Consider the following 19,821-nt stretch of genomic DNA (forward strand, 5'->3'; position numbering starts at 1 on the left):
CTTCTTGACGAAAATCAATGTCTCAGAGACGGACAGGGGGGCAGATGGCAAAGGGTGGGAGAGCGGCTAAAAGTACAGCAGCGCGTGTGGTGCCCGCTATGTGTTCACTTGCCTTGCAGTTTTGTTGTCATTTCTGTTTCTTTGTTTCAGTGTGTCTGTTAAGGACTTTGTGGGAGACACACTTGGTGCTCACAAGTAAACAACCTCATGAGCACCTACTTGCTATTGGCTCCTTCAGTTTTTAAGAAAGGTAATCTGGATAAATCGGTGAGGCTTAGAAGATGAGACATCTGGAGGGAACTCAGGCGGCAGTACAAGCTGGGTGGCAGCTCATCGCTTCAATACTTGCAGAGGTCTTTATTTAGTACTGAGTGTCGTTAAAATACACGATACACTAAAAATGGATTTTCAATGCCAATGCACCGATACTCATCTTCAGCACGCGATAATTAATACCGACACACAAAATGAATCGAAAGATAGTATCGAAGATACATATGTCTTCGATACTGCCCATGGTTGCCCAACAGAAACACGAGTTGGCATCAGACAAACCATTTTACACAGTTCCTCTTGGCCGCATGCAGCTTGTAAGTGGGTTAATGCAGGACGCTGAGCCCAGAGGGCCTGTCTGCATGAAACAAGAAACTGGCGCAGGTTGACCGCAGGGTTGTTAAGGCACAGGCTTGGCCATGACCACACATCATGTATCCTCTCAGCTCCAGCTTCACAGAGGGAAAGCCGTTGCAACAAGCACATTCCTGCTTCGCCTTCTTGCACACAGTTTGCAAACGTGTTGCTGCATCACGGTGATTACCAGGCTGGCCCGGCCTTGCACCACTGGAATCTACCTCTGAGCACATATTGCATGCACAGTCAAGCTAAGCTGATGCCTAGAGGGTTTGAATCAGTCTATTAGGTAGAGGCGGCGTGAGATGTCGTCGAGCATCCAGTCGATGCCCTCCAGCAGGCCGTCTATGCCAGTGATGGCACTGCAGCCTAGCATCTTCCAGTGCAAGTTGTTAATGGCAGACAGCTCCAGTGCCTGCAATGAAAGGAGCACTCCAGCTCAGATGCCACTTCCCTGACACGATCTGGTGTGTTGCCGTGACGAAGCATCCAGAGACAACTGTGCCCACTGGGTCACAGGTGTCAGCTCTACATTAACAATGACCGAAGGAGCGCGGCACAGAAAACTGCAAATTGCTTTAAGAAAGGGAAGAGGCCTTGAGCAGATGTGGGCTACCCGGACTGGCCAGGCTGGGTGTTAGTATTTCGGTACGAGACGAAACAGTGTTGTTACCACTGATGTGGGTTCCTTGAATTCATTTTGCCACTTTCGTGAGCAGCCACGGAGGCAGCGGCTAAGCAAGTGCCGCCTGCTGGCAGGTGGTTTGGGTCATGGGGTTTGTTGTCTCAAGACTCAGGCTAGGTGGGACGCTGCAGCGGAGGGCTCTAGTAATTTCGACCACCTGGGACCCTTACTATGCAGAGTGGTCAAATGTACATCACAATAAGCCCATTAAGCACACACTGGCTCTAATAAACATGTCTGAAACAAGCATTTGTTAAGGCGAAAGCCTTTAATCACTCATTGTTGTCGTCACTGTTGTGTTGTGGCGCTCTGATTGGCTGAGGTGGGGAAGACATCATAGAAGTCTCGACCAATCACAGAGCACTATCGTTTGGCAGGTGCTGCCAACTCGGGTCTCTCCTTTCACATGGGAGGATGATATCAGAATCAACCTGCCAAGACCCTTGTATTCACGTGATCCCTAGGCCACACATACAAGCTCATAAGGCTTGGTTAAAGCAGAGCTTTATATGTTGGCTGGTAGCTTGTGCTATCTAGTCATACCGATTCAGGCGTCCGTGTGGCGCTTCCTCGAAGGCCGCACCACACAGCCTATAGAAGCAGACGCAGTAAAGCCAGGAATCGGCGAAGTTTCAAACAAAGGCTTTCACCTTATCCCACTTCAGTGGTTCAAAGTGCCACACAAATTTTTTTTTCATCACATCAACAGCACACATTTCATAGCACCAGATTTGGCATACTTCAAATAAGTGCCAGCTCGGTGAAGTGCTCTAATGTGGCTCAGCCACTCTCTGCCTATACTCCGTTTCATACATCAAGTGCAACACTACCAAAGTTGGAGCTCTTGTTTGCGCTCCCCGCATCCGCAATGAAAAATAGTACCTGCTCTCGACGAGAGGGAATAATAGTTGCTTTGTCTGCAAGCTTAATACATCTTACATTTGCCATCAACTTCATAAAAAGCACCTTTTTTATAGAGAAAAGATCGAATTCAGTTAATTTGCATGTTTTCATCCGTGTTGCATTTTCGCTGCCCCGCAACCCTGCCAGCGGTGCCCTCCGCGCTGCGCAACGCAGCGACCTCGACTGCTTCTTCAGAGCGGATGTTTTCTACAAGATCCGCACTGCGAAGATGTCTAGGCACGCGAAGCAAGTTATTCGAAATGTGTATGCTCGGAATAAAGCCCGTTTCTGCAGAAAACGCTCAGCCACGAAACGAGCGCGTAGTGATACGCCTCCTTTTTTTTTTTCTTGTGGACTATTTGCGTAGCCTTCACTGCGTAGCATCTGACGTATGAAACGGAGTATAGTCATTTCTTAGGCAGTCAGATTTTCACCAAAAAGAAACTCTTTATATGCTCAGGAACCTGCTGGCGGGAAATGTTATTTTAGCACTGCAAAGTGTAACTGAAAAAGAAGAAAGCAGAACTAAGAACAAAGAACAACTATTTGCTAGCAACACGGTAGTAAGACTGATACACATAGCCTTTTTTACTTTTTCTTAAAGGAACGTGAAATAGCAGTACAAAATATATAGCCCACACTTGCAGTCATATACAACAATAGCGATAAAACAGCACTGAGTTTACATATTAATGCAGTGGGGTTATGCTTAATGCTGTGTTATCATAGTACATCCTTAGCATGGTATACATATGTAGCCATGATATGTTGCATAGTGTGAATGAATGAATAACTTTTGCAACGAACGGCACTTGTCTCATTAGTGATCCCATTCTCCTTTGTTCTTTGCAAAACATTCCCAACTACCTGGTAGTACAACGAACCTCTAAACAGGCAAGCATTCTTTTTAGCAAAGTCTGCTTGCCACAGATTCTGCAATGCCAAGTGAGGTGCCATTATGCACCCACTGCACCCTTTTTTCTCCTGCTATTGAAAAGAACTTCGATAACTATGTTCAGTTGCCGCTTCCCAAGTGATGACAGCATTGTAGTGCTTGAAACAGGGTGTCGAACCGGAACCGAACCCACATTTTTCCACCATCTTGGAACTGAACCCAAACCGGAACAAATAGGAGGAACCGTTTCAAACCGGTTCACGATAGAGTTCCGACCAACGCCTCCTAGAAAACAAGGCCTGCGCCCAAAATTTTGACGTCACTTCTGAAAGGCTGACGTTTCGCTCTTCCCTGCGCTGGCGCACGCTTCTTTGCCTTCGCGCACAGTGTGTGCAGGCTATTCGCAGCCGGCTGCAACATGACCAGCGCTGTGCGTTTGTCGTAATCGCTTGCCATTGCCAATTGTGGGAGTTTATTCATGGGAGTTTATTCCCGAGGCCGAGCAAGTGCGATGCCAAACAAGTGCTGTGTGCCGGGTTGCTACGGCAACTTTAGTGGTCAGGAAAAAGTTCAAGAGTTTTCTTTTCCGAAAGACCAAGAAACTTTTCGAGAAGTGGCTGCGTGCCATTCTGAGGAATAATTTGGAACCAACTTCATATACCAAGGTACCTTAATTGATTCTGCATTCCATTTTTCTCACACTATTTCTGTTTCCACAAGAAGTTCGGATGTCGTGTGTGTTGTTGGAGCTGCATCTTTTATTGCCCAAAATAATGCCTTTACCCAATTATGTGTGCACAGATGTCTCTTCCATTTGAATACGTTTTACAAAAATTTATTATTGATGAATAAAAAAAATGAAAAAAAAAAGGCAGTGAAAATTGTTCTTATGCTCCGAATGAAAAGCCAATGCTTGCTGATGCTCAGTATCGATGTATAAAAAGTTAAAAATGTTTAAAAATATATAAAATGAAATTTTAAAACGATTTAAAAAGGTCCGTGTTTGTGAAACGCTTTTTCGTCGTACCCTTAACGGTGGAGTCTCCTGGCGTTTCATCGAACGCAGACAACCAACGCCTCCTAAGGAGGCGTTGAAACAATGCGTTTCGCCGAACGCTATTGGAACGCCTCAGTTTCAAGAAGCGGCGCCCGAGCTTGCCGCTGATGTTATTGCCTGGCAGGCTATAAAAATAAAATATATAATAAAATATGAAGATAACAAAAAGTAAAGAAAGTAAAAATAATCGTCCGTGTGTGTCACACGCTACAGCATCATACCCTTAACTGTGGGGCTTTAGTGTTCCCCTAATTGATTCTATAACAATAACAAAAAAGGACAGTTAGGAATGTTATGCACGAAATTCATATATATTTGGTGTATTTGACTGCTTGAGAATTGCACGCTCTACGACAGCAGTTTCCTTTCACTGATACTCCGTCACTCATAGGCATATTTTACATTCATGTAGGTTTGTGCCATCCACTTCAACCTTTCATGCTTGGGGAGAACGTCATACGCCGACTGGGAGACTGGAAATGTACTTGAGGTGTTATTGCCTGTGCCACGCCCAAGTCCTGGGTCTGTGCCTAGTGTGTTCCCTGGGTGCAATTCATTACTTTCGAAGAAAAGAAAAAACTCAAGAGTAGCGCCAGATATCAGGAGGTCCCTACAGGAGACTTCAGAACTTGCTCGGGCTCTCCAAGAATCTATAGTGTCGCACGCATCTTTGTGGAGAAGCAATCTTAATGCGCTTTTAAATTCAGCTCACTTCTATACCCTGCCTTCTGTTGAATGGATATTGCATCAATTGCTTTCTATCGACACTAAGCAAAATGAACTGCAAATAAACATTGTTAGGGTCAGCTTTTAAGCATTTTTGCTTTTTCCATAAATAAGTTTGGCGCAGCCTTCAGCATCAATTAGAGCCCTTCGAGAGCTGTGGCGAACAAATTTTGTATCTCATGACTGTCTGCCCTGGACCTGCAAAAATATCATTCCGCCTTGCACAGTGTTGCCAGCAGATGTCAATTTTTGTTTTGCGACAGTTCGGTTTTGCTGTCGGCAGAGTTATTTAACGACTTTTGGCGCTGGTGTGGCGCAGAAGTAGGCAAAAAATCGATTTTGTAGCAGCATGTAGCAGAATTTCTGATTTGGCGCAGTTTGGCGCAGCAGTTCCACCACTGCCTGTGACAATGTGTCACGTACCCGCCTGTGCAAAGCTGTGGCAGCATACACTCTTACAAGCCATTTCTTTTTGAACTCCTCCCAGAAAAGAGAGATGTGTACCTTGCCGATCTCCTCAGGAGGCAGGGCCCCCGGAAGATCCTGCTTGTTGGCCAACACCAGCAGGCTGCTGCCCAGGAGTTTCTGCACAAATGAATATAGACATATGGACACTGCACTCAGGTCTCTCCCCATTTGCCAGCCATGTTTCACGAAAACCTGCGCAGCATTGCAGAGGCTAGGAGCTGGGTAAAACAGGTTCCAACCCCAGTGCTGTATTCGAATCATCACACTGCCCCTCGCAGGAACAAATACAAGCAGTCTGCACAGGTTCACTTGGAACATACTATGCAATGAACACAACCAACAAAACAGAGCAGTAGGAACTAATTCCTGCATGATGCATCACGAATGTACTGACTTGTCCCAACAAAACGGGAGGCACCTTGAGGAAAGATAGACCTGCCTGATCACCACTTGCTAGATTAGTTGCACACATTCAGATATGCTCATGACAGTGGAGATCCAGATTGCGCACTGAGTAAGAGAGAGGCCTTAACCAATATTTTTACTTTACCCACCAACATAGCTGGCTTTGCTTTCACTCCCTAGCAATCCACTCGATTACCCCCCTATAATAATTGATGGTTACCTGTGTTACACATCGCCGGTATCGCTCAAGAGGAAGGTATACAACAGTTGCATCTTACCTGTACTCACCTATGGGGCTGAAACGTGGAGGCTAACCAAGAGAGTTCTACTTAAAGGGCCACTGTCCAGGGAAGGCCCTTTTAAGCAAAGGAGCCCAGTGTTTCAATCAGGTATCGGAGATAGTCTGTGCAAAATGCTACAGTGACACGCGCGCCGCAAAGCATCGAAAATACAATTCAAAGCTCTCTCATGCTCTCCTTTGGAAAGCCAGTTTCCCCGTTTCCTGCGCTGGCCCGGCGGGCCACAACAATGATGTACGTACCGCGAACGACGTCCATTGGTCCGTCTCGCTGACTGACGGGAGAAGGATGGACGTCTACCGCTCGCTGCGCGCTTTTCCCTCGCCACGGCCAGACTGAATCCAGCGGCGCGCGCTCCCTCGGCCGTCTATTTTTTTTTTTTCGCGCTCGCGGAGTGCCACGCCCCACCTCCCGCCCAACGTGGAGGAGGAAGGGGAATTTGTCTTGCGGATGCTAGACGACCTCGGGCAGGAGAGTGAAAAACCTTTGCGAGGGAACGGAAGGAGAGAAGCATGACAGAATCGGGTGATTGCGGTGGCTGTAACTGCGTTATTAGTTACTCTTTTCAAAAACATTTTGCGGTCTTGCGTTCTAGGGGCGAAGTCTCACAGTCACCGGGGAAGAAAATATTTTCGACCGGAGGGTGGACAGTGGGCCTTTAAGTTGAGGACAACCCAGAGGGCTATGGAACGAAAAATGTTAGGGGTAACATTAAGAGATAGGAAGCGTGCAGAGTGGGTCAGAGAAATAACTCAAGTTACCGACATTCTAGTGGAAATTAAGAAGAAGAAATGGGCTTGGGCAGGACATGTAGTGCGAAGAGAGGATAACCGATGGTCGCTTCGGGTAACAAATTGGATTCCAAGAGAAGGAAAGCGTAGCAGGGGACGGCAGAAATTTAGGTGGGCGGATGAGGTTAAGAAGTTCGCGGAGGTCAAGTGGATGCAGCTAGCACAGAACCGGGCTAAGTGGAGAAATATGGGAGAGGCCTTCGCCCTGCAGTGGGTATAGTCAGGATGATGATGATGATGATGTGTTACACATGGCACACTTGATGGCCAAAGTCTAGTCTCAGTTTACCTCATCTCTGTTTCTTACGGAATTTCGTTAACTGGATTCTCTACCTCATGCAGTCCTGGGTGTTGGACTCAATGCCCCCAGACAACAGGTACCCACTGGCCTTCTAAAGGGCACAAGATTTAGCATGCTTTCCTCTATGACTCATTATTGACATGTTGAAGCTTGACATCTGCTATGAGTGGTAAAATATCCATTTAAGACCATTTGTTAAGATGATCCCAGCTATTTCCTTTTCAATATCCTGATGTGCTGTCCTTTATTTGAAGGTGTAGGACAACGAATTCTTCGTAGCATTTTTTTCTTCGTTTTTCTTTGGAGTGCCACTTAAAACTACACTACATGCCCCACCACCTGGAATTTGCCCCAGCCCGCTAAACGGTTCATAACCCAACACTTTCTCTCGTGATGTTTCACTTTCAGCACCTGACTAGTGCCTGTAACACAAAAGGAGCTGGATTGAGATCATGTGAAGAATAAAAACTATGCCACAGTAGCCACTTTTTCATCTATTCTCTATCTCGCTCTTGGGACAGGCTGGCATAAGGGTCGGAATTGATTAAAATGATAGAGCAGTGATCACACGCCCCAGTTTCTGTGTGCTTCACGCCACCTCAACTTCCCTCGCACATCATAGGCACACAAAAGATAAATTATTTACGATGTGTGGGTGAATTTCATGCGACAATCAGTGTTTAGTAACACATTTCACATCACTTCTAAGAGATTACATACAACCAAATTTGGAGACTTATGCGCTACTTGGTGAACAAGGGAACGGATGAAATACACGCATAACACAAGCGCTAACTTAAACTGTTTAATTCTTATCGGAAAAACTGCCAACTGGCCTCTATGTTAGCATTGTTAGATACACAGCCAAAATTTGGCAGATGGTTTCATCACCATTGAAATTTCTGTCCCACATAAGAGTTTTAGCAAGATGAGACTGTAATGATGAGAGATACTTTTAAGCGGCTGCTTATAACTTTAAACATAATGCAGCCTATTCTTCTCTCAGTTATTTTGATCTCAAAGCACGCATCTCTTTCAGTGATCAATACAAAGCAAAGATAGATATACCATTTAACTTCTAATATATTGCCACCTGGTCCTCCCTATCAAGTCTGTTGAACACATCCCCATTACATTTCATATTGCAAAGCGCATCTAATACACACTACAGTCCATGGCATAGACTGTGCTCCAAGAGCCTCAGGAATGATACACAGCAAAGGAAGTATCAAAACTCTACCAACACGACAATGCATTCATTGCACTGCCGCATTACATGCACAATACCAAGAGCAGGAGAAAAAGATGTGGTAATCAGTCACCAAATAACAATGAAATTAGTCTGAACACATTCCCTGAGCAGTGGCACTCCATGTTTAGGCCAGGTGGTGCACCTGCAAATTTTCTTCTTACTGTGCCAGCTGGCACAGTGACTACCAAGTAGGTAAATATGAGTTTTTGACCACAACACACTACTTCCTTGATGCCAGCTCCTGTGTGCAACTATCGCCGCAAAGGGTCACTGGGGGTGCCACTTGCCTCCTCGCAAATGAGCGACCGCAGTTCCCGGTGGCAGTCGTCAATGCGGCGGCGGTCAGCGCTGTCCACCACCCAGATGAGGCCGTCCGTACTCTCAAAGTAGTTGCGCCAGTAGCCCCTCAGTGATTTCTGGCCTCCGACATCCCACATGTTCAGGTGGAACCTGCAGCCGTCAATAGCCTGTCATGCGACACCATGAACTGCTCAGTGTAGAAAGCTGCAGAGAGACAACAGCTTCTGTGGCGCAACTGTGCGTAACATGGATGGATGGAATGGATGGATGGATGGAATATAGGTGCGTCCCCTTTGAAACGGGGTGGTAGCAGTAGCTATCATGCTCATTTTTCTCCCTATATCCTAATTATTGATTTAGAATGGTTAACTAAACCATCATTCTATTTATTAAATTTTGTTCCTACATTACTAACATTATGTCACTTCTCTGCTTTTAAGCCACCAATCTTCCAGTCGTTTTTTGCTAGTTTCCACCGCTGGTTTATTCACCGGGCCACTGTTATCTCTAAACCCCAGAGCTTCAGGAACAGTGATTGCGCCTGCACCAACTTCCGGATGGATACCATTACATTCGAGTATAATAAGGTCAATTGTTTCACTGGAGTTGCCACATACAGCACATGCGTCATCTCCATTGTTAAATTTCTTTTTGTAGCTGCGTTTTGTAGCTAGACATGACACAAATCACGTGGCGCCATCTATGTGGTCGGTGCGTTACCAGCAGGGTCAAATAAACCGGAGATACTAAATGTTCAATCCCGCAGTCTTAGTGTGAACGGCACACAACATTTCCACCCATCCCAATAAGTGACATGGATGGCCACAACATTGTTAAGCCTGCTAATATAAGAGCATTAATGTTTTTTCAGGCAACACAGTGGAAGCCACAGAACCGAAACAAGCCCGTTTCTTAAGAAGCGGAATACAGACTGCAGCTACAGTTATTAGATTTCCTTTCGTCTACACTGTATAATCGATATTATTCTCAATTTTAATGAATATTGATTCTAGTATTAACCATTAAACTTAATGTATATTTCCAACATGACTTTCAACATTAGGCAGCAAGAAAATATGATGAATACACTAAGCATGTCTTGTCTTGCATAAGAATGCCCTTGTCTTTTTTGCGCTATGTTCATATATATATATATATATATATATATATATGTATGTGTGTGTGTGTGTGTGTGTGTGTGTGTGTGTGTGTGTGTGTGTGTGTGTGTGTGTGTGCACAAGAGTAAGTACCAGCCAAACTTATGTAAAGCACATCACTAGGGTCTGTATAAGAAAGTGATGATTTAGTATGGTGGGGTAATTAGCAACCCGTGGTGCTCACCCTCGATGTTCCAGGGTCTTGATACTGAAGCCCAATGTTGGGGCCACCTCAGATACGTCTTCCCCATTCAGCCTCTTCAGAAGCGTGGTCTTGCCTGCATTGTCCAGCCCTCTGAAGTGATCAGGCTAAGGTGAACGTATTCAGCTGTCATACATACCATATAAAGCTTACGGTCAGCTTTATATACTTACCTACCACTTGGCGGGTGAGTCCGCATCCGAAAGCTGTTCGTTATTGTATGGCTAATTTTAGTCGGCTTTTTTTTTTTTTTTTTTTTTTTTTGTATGGCTTTCTAACCTCTCAGTTTTCGAATTGTCTGTCGAGCTAAAACACCGTGCACTGGATTTACCCAAGTTCCCTGCATGCATTAAAGATGAAAGTGTCTAAACTATTGTCCGCATTCAATCCTTGCATCGCGGCACGAAGTGCTCTCTCGTTTCTCATTCATTGACTCATTCATTTCGCACGCCACGCCCACTCACGGCCTACTTGGCCGCGGATGTGGACAGAGCACGAACCCACGCGCTGCGGAAAGTAAGCGACTCGTGGCCAAAGTTTAGGATACAGGATGAGGACTCGAACTTGCTTCTCCTTGCGCTTCATCTTCTTGAGAATGGTCAGCAGCCCCATGACTGTGAGAGGTCGATCGGCAGTGGATGTCGGTGCGCGAGTGCGGTGGTCCGACGCTGAGCAGGTCAGTCGCTGTGTGCGGGAAACGTTGAGTCTCCCGCTAAACTGCCTTGCAGAGCGAGTGGATTACTCCGTTGGTTCACTGACGGCACTCACAGTCGCAGCACAAGCTAAGAAAAAAAAAAACAAAAGCGCAACTCTGCGCAAGTGGCTTGTAGTAGTTGCCGGGCGGCCACTTTTCGGCGTTCCTGCTACTAATTAGGGCGCCCACAAAAATGAAGGCGGCACGTGTTTGACACGTTCAACAGCTGACCACGCCGATGACCGCTTGGTAATAAGTATAGTAATAAGTGAACTATCGAATACAGCAGCACGAAAACCATAAACCACATGCTACCACCATCACCACAAGCGAAACACGCTTTACAAATTTTACAACTTTAATGTTGATGATGATAATCGGCAAATAAAGTAAAGAAGATTAGTTTCGCATTTTTAGTAATAAAAATGAGCTACGTTACACCCAATTTGAGATAAGTAGTTTGGAATGTGCGTAATAAGTTTTTGCAAATTTATTACTTGGCTTGAATCGGCTTTTATTACGATATGCGCCGATGAAGATCCGCGACTACAAACATGTATGAGCGCGCTCCGTATGCGTACAGTGCCTTGAATCGCGCAACGCACGCACGCACTGCATGTTGTATGGCTGCATTCTAGTTCACTGTAGCTGCATGCTGCGACTCACACCGGTATGAGGCCAGCGTCAGCCGTGAAAGTTGGACGCGTACAATGATTTTGGTGTGTCTGACTGGTTGACACTGAGTGCAACGGCGTGTGGAAAAGCAAGACATCTCTGACGGCTTCTACACACGCATCAGAATGAAGTAGGCGAAGAGGCTTTGCGTCATCTCTCCGCTTGTCTGCCGAGCCGCGCGACGTTTGACAGAGTCTCGGTTTGAGTTTCTCTGCCTGCCTGTGCGTGTTGTGAAACGCATCGTATCGTCCCATGCTAAGCAGTCTGCGTAAAATGCTGCCGCTTTCCATGAGGCGGTGCTGGCATTGTGCTCGTCGATCTGTGGCTTGCGATTCTATCGAGCTGTCGGACGAGCTCCCTGATCGTGGTGGGGGACGCGTGCCGAGCGGTGACTGCTTCCGAATCACGGTCATGCGGTGGCGCGCTCTTTGTACTTTTTCACACTGCAAGCATTTTAGGCAGTGGCTTTTCGTCCAACCAGGTGTTTATGCCGGGAACATTTAGAAGGATTGACGGGTGATAGCAATGTCACGCTTGTCACTTTATTGCGAATGGCGAAAATATGCTATGAGTTGAACATAAATGTAATACATTTTACTAGCGCTACTATACCTAATTAAGTTTCTTTCTTCTAACGTTTAATGGTTATTGATAAAGCCGAGACAGCGTTAAGCTATTGGACAAAGTAGTTTGGGATTTTTTATGAGGCACTGGAATTAGCATGGAAGAGCATATGTATACCAGGTGTTTGGGGCACGGTTGGGAAAACACTTGGTGAAAAGGTCGAAAAGAGACTTAGCAATTTACTGCGTCTTCTCAGTGTGAGAATGCACTACAAATGTATTATCCTGCCAATAATAGTTGTGTACAGAACGGAAACTTGCTTCCTAACAGTAAATGTGTAAATCAAGTACAGTGTGCCAAGCTGAGTGGAAATAATATCGAGAAGGTGGAAGAGGGCAGCATAGATTAAGGAAATTTAGATTAATAATATCATAGTGGAAACCGAAGGGCAAAGTGGATGTGTTAGAAAGCTGCTCGTGTTAGGGGTAACAAATTGAGTTTTGGAGTAAGGAAAACAGGTGCTGGGAGAGAGTCAACCAAGGTGCAGAAGGAAATGGATGCTGGAACTGGGGCAGCACAGTGGTAGCATAAGTGCAAGAACCATTTCTTCCCCGGCGGGCTCCACCCAGTCATTGACAAAGGCTGAAGTTGTTGATCGTTTAAAATATAGGTCAGGCATGCTGTCAGTAGAGTGACAGCGCAAGGGGTGATGTAAATGCAAGCGGTTTGGCGCCCTGTTCATACCTAAAGGTCAACATGAGATGCATTCTATCACTATCACTTGTGCTACATGCAACCAGGGGCGGTACAAAGCTCTTGGTATTGAAAGTAAAGCGTAATTTGTGAGATATCATGCTGAAATGAAGTTTTTTTTTCTCGCAAAACAACCAGGTGGTGCAGTTATATTTAGCATTCCATTAACAAGTGCTGTGGTTCACGAAGAAGCATTTCTTTATTTTTAAGAGCCATGCATTTGGTGCCATTTCTAAACCTTGTGTGTTGGGACCAGGATCGATGTGGATGGCCTGTCGGTGTTCTTCCCCTACGACTACATCTACCCAGAGCAGTATGCCTACATGCTGCAGCTCAAGCAGTGCCTTGACGCTAAGGTAAGTCTTGTTGTGGGGACAACTGAACATTTCTAGGCATGAATGGTTTTCTAGATACCATTGGGTATCAGATTGAATGTACAGTCTTTGTCAAAAGTATACGGCCCAAGAGGTTAGCTTCTAAGCACTGCAACGCAGCTGCTGGCAGCAGTACTGTAGTCTGAATGTAAGCTAGAGAAGAATGAGGGCGAGATTTGTCATCTACGGGATTTCGAACGTTATATTTGCTTTACGAGCCAAGTTACTGAGCTTAAGAGTGAAAAATCTGTGGGCCGTATACTTTTGACAAAGGCTGTATGTACAGTCTTGAGCAAAAGGGGTATACAACGCACAGTCGTTGGCGGAGCTCGAGAAAACGACATCGAAACACCATCTACCGGAAGAGACAGCAACAGTGACACCTGCGTGTCAATAAAACTAGCCACTGTCACATTCGTCTTGATCCCAGATAGCTGTAGCTAGATGGCGTTGCTATGCTGTTTTCCCTAAAGCCCCTCTATCTTCGGAAAGTAGCGAAAATGTGAGATCTTTCCCGCCTTCTCCCTTTCCTGACATCTTCCTCCTCGCTCTTCTACGCTTCCCCCCTCAAACAGAAAGGGGAGCCGGTTTTCGTGCTCTCTTGTTGGCTGCTGGGCACCAGAATGCCCCCTTTACGTGGCTGCCACGTCACAGTACGTCACCACCAGGGGCAAAAACTTGTTTTGCTTGTTTAGTTTTGCACGGTCGCCATTAGACTGCCTCATGTGGTTTCCTGTGGCTCGTGCCCATGCAGTTTGGTGTATGCGATGCCACGCAGCAGCGCTTTTCAATGCTCATGGAAGCCAGAAAAATGAATCATTTTATTTTGAATTCCTCGAGAGAAATGCGACCAGCTGCGTACTAAACAATGGCTGCACAACGTAGGCAGGAAAGGCTGTCGCGACGAAAAAGACTTTTGGGAAGCAAGTTATTTCTGTTTTGTTGCACTTCTTTTCGTTTCTTATAGGACGAAAATATCTTCGTGACCATTTTCAGAAAATTTGATCTCCACTGTAGATCAGGAGGTGGAAACTAAGGTGAACTAGCTTGCAATCAGCGCTAACAAAACTAGGCATTTTTGTCGTTCGTAACCCTAATGCCTATCTTAATTGCAAACATAGGACGCATCTTTTTGTTTTTTCTGGCCTCTGTACTATTTCTTATGGAAGTGACCTTTCAGCAGAAAATCTTAGTACATGGCATGCAGTAGTGCTGTTAATGTCTGCTGATGCTAATGTTAACTTAGGTACCAAAATTTCTGATAGTTAAATTTGAAAGCTATCTTGAGCGACGCGCATATATTTCAGTATTTGGCCAGTGGCTTTATGTTTAGACAATCGCCATGCAGATATACAGACAGGTGCATCAGATATTTTTTTTTTTTGCTCTTTACTTCGACGCCGCCGAAATTTGACAACTTCCTAGTGTGGTGTACTTGCAGCCCCAAACGCAAGCAGAATTATAAAATTCGTTACTTTCATTAGTTGGAAATTCAGAACGAAGTAAAATCATGTCACCCGTGATTATTTCTTTGAGTGGCACACTTGAAGCTCTATTTTATTGCCGACCAATTTGAACCTATAATGGTCCAAAAACGTGAAAGAAAGAAGCTGAAACCGAACGCGATCCCAATCTTGTTCCCATATGGGCCGCTGCCAAAGCAACGACAGCCTTCTGTGAAAGGATGCGAAGCTCGCACACATTTGTCGCAAACCGAGAGATGATCCGTGCAAATAATAATAACTGGACTGCAGGTATGCAAGTGGCTGCAGCCTAAATTTGATAGAATGCATCATTTCATGCAGAATTCGCAAACATATTTGTGAAAGGTATAGCTTGTAAATCTGTATGGAGTTATTATTTTGCCTCTCATGTGCCACTTGTAAATACCTGCAAGTTTCTGGTAACTATCTATACGTTTGTACGTATCTGTACAGGTGTCAATATGCCTGAATAAAAACCATTACACATGTCTATATGCACATACATAGTTAAATGTTCCAGCGCATCCCTGTGTTTTTTTTTGATCGAAGGCAAAATTTGTGTTTTCTACATGAATGCTGCGGAAAGCCTGAATTCCTTTTATTCCTTTATTGTTCTCTGCATTGTCCTCCAAATGGGCAAATGTTTATCGGTAATTCTTTTCTATTGGAATTGGGAGCTTGTGTTTATTTTCGCATGCGCCACATCTACGGCCTTCAAGGAAAACCACTATTGTGCAAGTGAAATAAGGCGCTGTTTCACCCGAGTCACTTTGCTGACCAATTATTTTAAAAAGAGACAGAAGTTCTTTTTGGGAGGGGGGCATACAGTAATTCTAATTAGTCGTCGATGGAGACTTGGCCCATCTTTTTTATTACAGATTATGAGTTGGAAATGAAACTATGTTACAGTCAATGCTTTTGCTTCGCAGATTAGCCAAATAGGATGTCAGATTCAGTCTGTTTACCATCCACAGATAAATTCAGGACATTTTCGAAATGGCCGTCAGCCCTCATTCATTGCCATCTGTTTGATGCTCAGGGCTGATATCAGCATAATTTCCTGCTCAGTTTTATTTTCCGTTCCGGATGCTTCAGAGTACCCGAGCACAATACTGTGTCTCTTCTTTTTCACTTCTTTGTTGTTGCGAGTGATGCGTGTCGTTACAACCAGACGTGACATTTAGAAGTTCATTATAATACATGTACATAGCAGTTTTTAAAGCGCTTTAAAAAGCCAACCCAACAAGCCCCCGCCATTGACCCTCCCGCAGCGCCACTCGCGTGCAGGCAGGTTGAGCGTGCCGTGTGCAGCGCACCCGCCGAGGAGAGAGTGAAATCCGAGGAGAACTGAGGAGGAAAGCGTCCGAAAGGAGGAGAGTGTCACTACTTTCAGGATCAAGGGGCTTTAGTTTTCCCGAATGCCACTTTTTCTCACGACTGCACATAGGGAATAACATTTTTATCTTGAGAACTAAGCCTAGTACACTAAGTAGTTAGTGGGACTTGGGTAGCTTCATAATAAAGTACCTTCGCATGTAAATGTCACTGGACACCTTGCGAGCTCAATTTTTTTTTGTGAGCGAGGACAGACAAGATAAACCGGTAGTGCCATCTGTCAGGTTTTATTACCACCAAGTGCACAAACTACACAATCTGTTGGGCTGACTGACCTGAAAGTACCTATTTGAACCTTAAACCACTTTTGTGCATGGTTAGAGCTTGATTTATTAAAAAAAAAGCTTTTGAAAAGGGATGTTTTTTTTTTTTACTATGCAAGCAACATATCTTCTGGTGAGGTGTGTCTACTGCTCTATTCCTATGTTTTTGTCTTGTTGGCAATGTGAGCTCTGCTGTGGTCTTATAAAGCTTCATTGGGAGGTTAGAGTGAGTTTGGTTTTGGTGTGTAAACGGCTTGTTCCCATTAACATTTCTCATGTGCCAAGCAGGCATATGTGTATGTGGGTGATGCCTGCGTGCACTGATAGGGAGATGCCTCTCTCTGGTTCAGGGCCATGGGGTGCTGGAGATGCCGTCGGGCACGGGCAAAACGGTCACCCTCCTCTCCCTGATTCTTGCCTACCAGAAGGTTAGTGACCAATTCCTGTGTAAATGCAGAACAGTCTTGTCAGCTGCCTCTTCTTTGCCCATTTAGTTCTTTTTAGCTCATTACTCAACTTTGCATCGTCAGTGTTGTCACAACCTCTAGCGCAGGCCTAGTTGTCTCACATATATGGTACAGACCAGTAATGGAACAATGTAGGTATTAAGAGAACCTTTACACAGAGGACAAGGACACTGAAAACACACTGCATGACGACATGTGTTGTGAATTGAATTGGGACTTTTTTTATTTTTTCCTTTTCGCACCTATTAGTTGTTGTTTCTACACAGTGTTCATGTGTGGTGAAGGCAGTTTTTTTTTTTTTTTCACAATCCAATTTAAAACTATGACAGGCAGTTGCTTCCTGGAAAAGAGTGCCTCGTATTGCGTTTCCTAGTATGTGTTGCAAGCACAGTATGTAAAGAGGCTCAAGCTATGATTCGGGCTTTTTTAAGGTGCAGCGATGTTCTCTTGACCATAGCGTATGTTGGCTTGACATTCATACATCGTCATCATGAGGAAAGAGAACAGGGTTGTCATAAAGACAGAGGCACTGGACAGGAGATGGGACCAGGCATTGCATGTGTCTATCTCGGCCTGCTGGTGTATGTTTCTTGGAGCTTGTTGTTTGTATCGTCCTGTTACACTGACCTGTGCTCACTGCTGTCTGCAGGCTTATCCGGCCATGGTATCCAAGCTGCTGTACTGCTCGCGGACCCTACCTGAAATTGAAAAGGTGAAGGCGCAGTTGCTTGGCTGAAATAAACACTGGGTCGTGGCACTTGCATGATGCCATCGCATCACAGCAGATAGTAGCTACATGCTGCGTCATTAGTAGTGCAGGCAGGTTTAACCATTTTTTATGCCAATGTAGGTCCTTTTTTGCAGTTATATTTTATGTTAAAGAGATGGTAATTAGCTGAGTCAGCTTATGCTTCATTTGCTTCATTTTGTTTTCTCATCTTGCTGCTTTTATGATATATGTACGTAAAATGATTTATATGTTGCATAGCTATCGGCACCGCTGGTTATGAAAAATGTTTGCAATGTTGTAATAATTATTTGTGCAACCGTTCCACTATGTTTAGAGGCGGCGCTGTGGTTAGATCTTGCATTAGTTACTGTGTCATTGCATATAGAGCAACTTGTTTTTGTTTATAGTTTCTTTGCATACTACTTAAGGACTGTCGACACTAAATTCTTGCTTTTATGTCTTCTTTCATATGATGCTTTGGACATTAGCACACAGTTGAGCCCGCTTATAATGAGCTTAACAGTTAGAGGAATCACATTACCTGCGTCCAATGTTCGTAATAAGTGGGCTTCCTCTGTTGTGTCCGAAAAAGAAAAGTTGGGCAAAAGCAAGCATTTTTATTTTCAAGGGTCTGTTACGCACTGCTGCTTTTTCATTCTGAAGTATGGTCAAGTGACTCGCCGAGGTCCTTTCTGTAAATGACCTTGTTTAGAGACATAATATTATTAATTACAAAGCGAGCATTCGCGTCAACTGGTGTGGACCAGCCTTCATGGCTACGACCTTCGGCCAAGTGGTACGGATGCAGTGACATAGCTAATGCAAAGACTCATTCATGATAAGCAATCATGGTTGTTTTGAGTGTTCAGTGTCACATGCCACATGCTGGCAGTTGCGCAGACTGGAAGCCTTTGTCCAGATTTGCCGGGCTAAAGTTGTTCTTTCATTCCAGAGTACTACATTCTCCATTTGCTTTAACTTGTCAGCACCGCCCCAAATCTTCACTTCAGATCTTTTATGGGGAAAAATAAAAGAGTAAGCATACCTTATGGCACACTAAAATTTTTAGAAACTTACATACTGCCCAACATTTCTTGTTAATGAAAGGTTTGAAAACTACTAGCTTGGAGACTGTAGTAGATGTTTTGGTACATAGCAGATCTGATGACTACAGTTGCCATTTGTGCTTTGATGATAACCGCTAATTGTAGATTGGTCTGTTACTGTGGATTTTTATGCTAGCATGCAGGACAGTACTGCCGATGTTGGCAGTTGTGACCAGCATTCTGTTCGAGCAGTTACCCTGAAAGTGAAAAGCATTCTGCTTTTTGTCTCGATATGACTGGCATTCATAGTTCGCACGTTGCAGTTCAGGTTCCTGATTTTATTCGCATGGAAAATCTGAAACACACAACTTATTCCCGGGATTGAAACTTTACGTAATATTTTAGATGTGGTATCAGTTTTGTTAGCCTTGTAAAAGGGAGGTGTGTTGTATTGATCCCATATTTTTCCATTTTGTCTGCCTCCGCTGTTTTGTGTCCTTATTTCAGGCTGTGGTTGATTTAATATTGGGGTAAGTTGACTGGTAGCTTTGGCTGGTGGTTGCGTTTTTATGGGTTGTGACGCTGAGTAGCATCCCTGCCATACTTTTATTTTTTTGTTTACCATTATTGAGAAAAAGAATGTAGAAAGGAGGGGTAAGTTTTGAAGCTGAGCACGCTTCAGCTCTTTGCACTAAAAAGGTTCGTGATTCAAAAAAAAAAAGAGAGAAAAGTGCTTGACGATAGTCCTGGATTAGGGACCGGCATGTGAGTAAGGATATCTTGTATGTATTCAGCTGACTACCACTCCTACTTTTAAACTCGGGCTTTCACCATGAGGGAGCGTTGCTGGTGTTACTGTGTCTATCTCTGGTGTCATGCAGGTGGTGGAGGAGCTCCGCCGACTTCTGGAGCACTATCAGCGAGAGACCGGGGAAGAGATGGAGCTGCTGGGCCTCTGCCTCACCTCCCGAAAGAACCTCTGCATCCATCCACAGGTTAGGGAGGTCGAGAAAGACTGTGAATCACTTGTAATTTCGTGGTGCTAAAGTCCCGTTTGGCAATTTGTAGCATCTACGAATGACACTAAGAGATAAACCACTATGCCTACAGGTCAGCCTGGAGCGAGATGGTCGTGTGGTGGATGGACGGTGCTTCAGCCTGACTGCTTCATATCGTCGTGCCCACGCTACCGATCCAGAAACCCAGTGCTGCCTATTTTTCGAGGTGAGTTACCCAAGTCTTGTGTTTCATTCATTACAGTGGCTGGTGTGTGTAGACCTTGTGTGCGACAGGAGAGCTGTCTGG

The 19,821-nt window shown here is 44.8% G+C and overlaps 2 protein-coding genes across 3 annotated transcripts in view; one reads left to right on the top strand and one right to left on the bottom strand.

Annotated features, from left to right (window-relative positions):
- Positions 1 to 337: 337 nt before the first annotated feature.
- On the bottom strand, positions 338 to 11,132 carry Arl2 (ADP ribosylation factor-like 2). 2 transcript variants are annotated; one of them, XM_084580712.1, is made up of 5 exons: positions 10,619 to 11,132; positions 10,054 to 10,164; positions 8,700 to 8,862; positions 5,401 to 5,481; positions 338 to 1,045 (listed from the first exon to the last, which is right to left on the bottom strand). In XM_084580712.1, the coding sequence occupies exons 1-5, from the start codon at positions 10,681 to 10,683 to the stop codon at positions 908 to 910; spliced, it is 558 nt and encodes a 185-aa protein (XP_084436838.1). In that variant the 5' UTR covers positions 10,684 to 11,132; the 3' UTR covers positions 338 to 907. The 2 variants fall into 2 exon arrangements, with proteins under 2 accessions (XP_084436838.1, XP_084436839.1); XM_084580713.1 differs by lacking the exon at positions 10,619 to 11,132 and adding an exon at positions 10,245 to 10,597.
- Positions 11,133 to 11,338: 206 nt separating this feature from the next.
- Xpd (general transcription and DNA repair factor IIH helicase subunit Xpd) overlaps positions 11,339 to 19,821 on the top strand; it is a 48,457-nt gene continuing 39,974 nt past the window's right edge. The window contains exons 1-6 of the mRNA XM_084580714.1: positions 11,339 to 11,570; positions 13,014 to 13,113; positions 16,624 to 16,701; positions 17,390 to 17,452; positions 19,398 to 19,511; positions 19,627 to 19,740. Coding sequence (XP_084436840.1) covers positions 11,566 to 11,570; positions 13,014 to 13,113; positions 16,624 to 16,701; positions 17,390 to 17,452; positions 19,398 to 19,511; positions 19,627 to 19,740 — 474 coding nt within the window. The 5' untranslated portion in view covers positions 11,339 to 11,565. The remainder of the gene's footprint in view (positions 11,571 to 13,013; positions 13,114 to 16,623; positions 16,702 to 17,389; positions 17,453 to 19,397; positions 19,512 to 19,626; positions 19,741 to 19,821) is intronic.

Source organism: Amblyomma maculatum, chromosome 10, assembly GCF_055883805.1.
Source record: "Amblyomma maculatum isolate TAMU_Amacu chromosome 10, ASM5588380v1, whole genome shotgun sequence".
NCBI classification, from domain to species: domain Eukaryota; kingdom Metazoa; phylum Arthropoda; class Arachnida; order Ixodida; family Ixodidae; genus Amblyomma; species Amblyomma maculatum.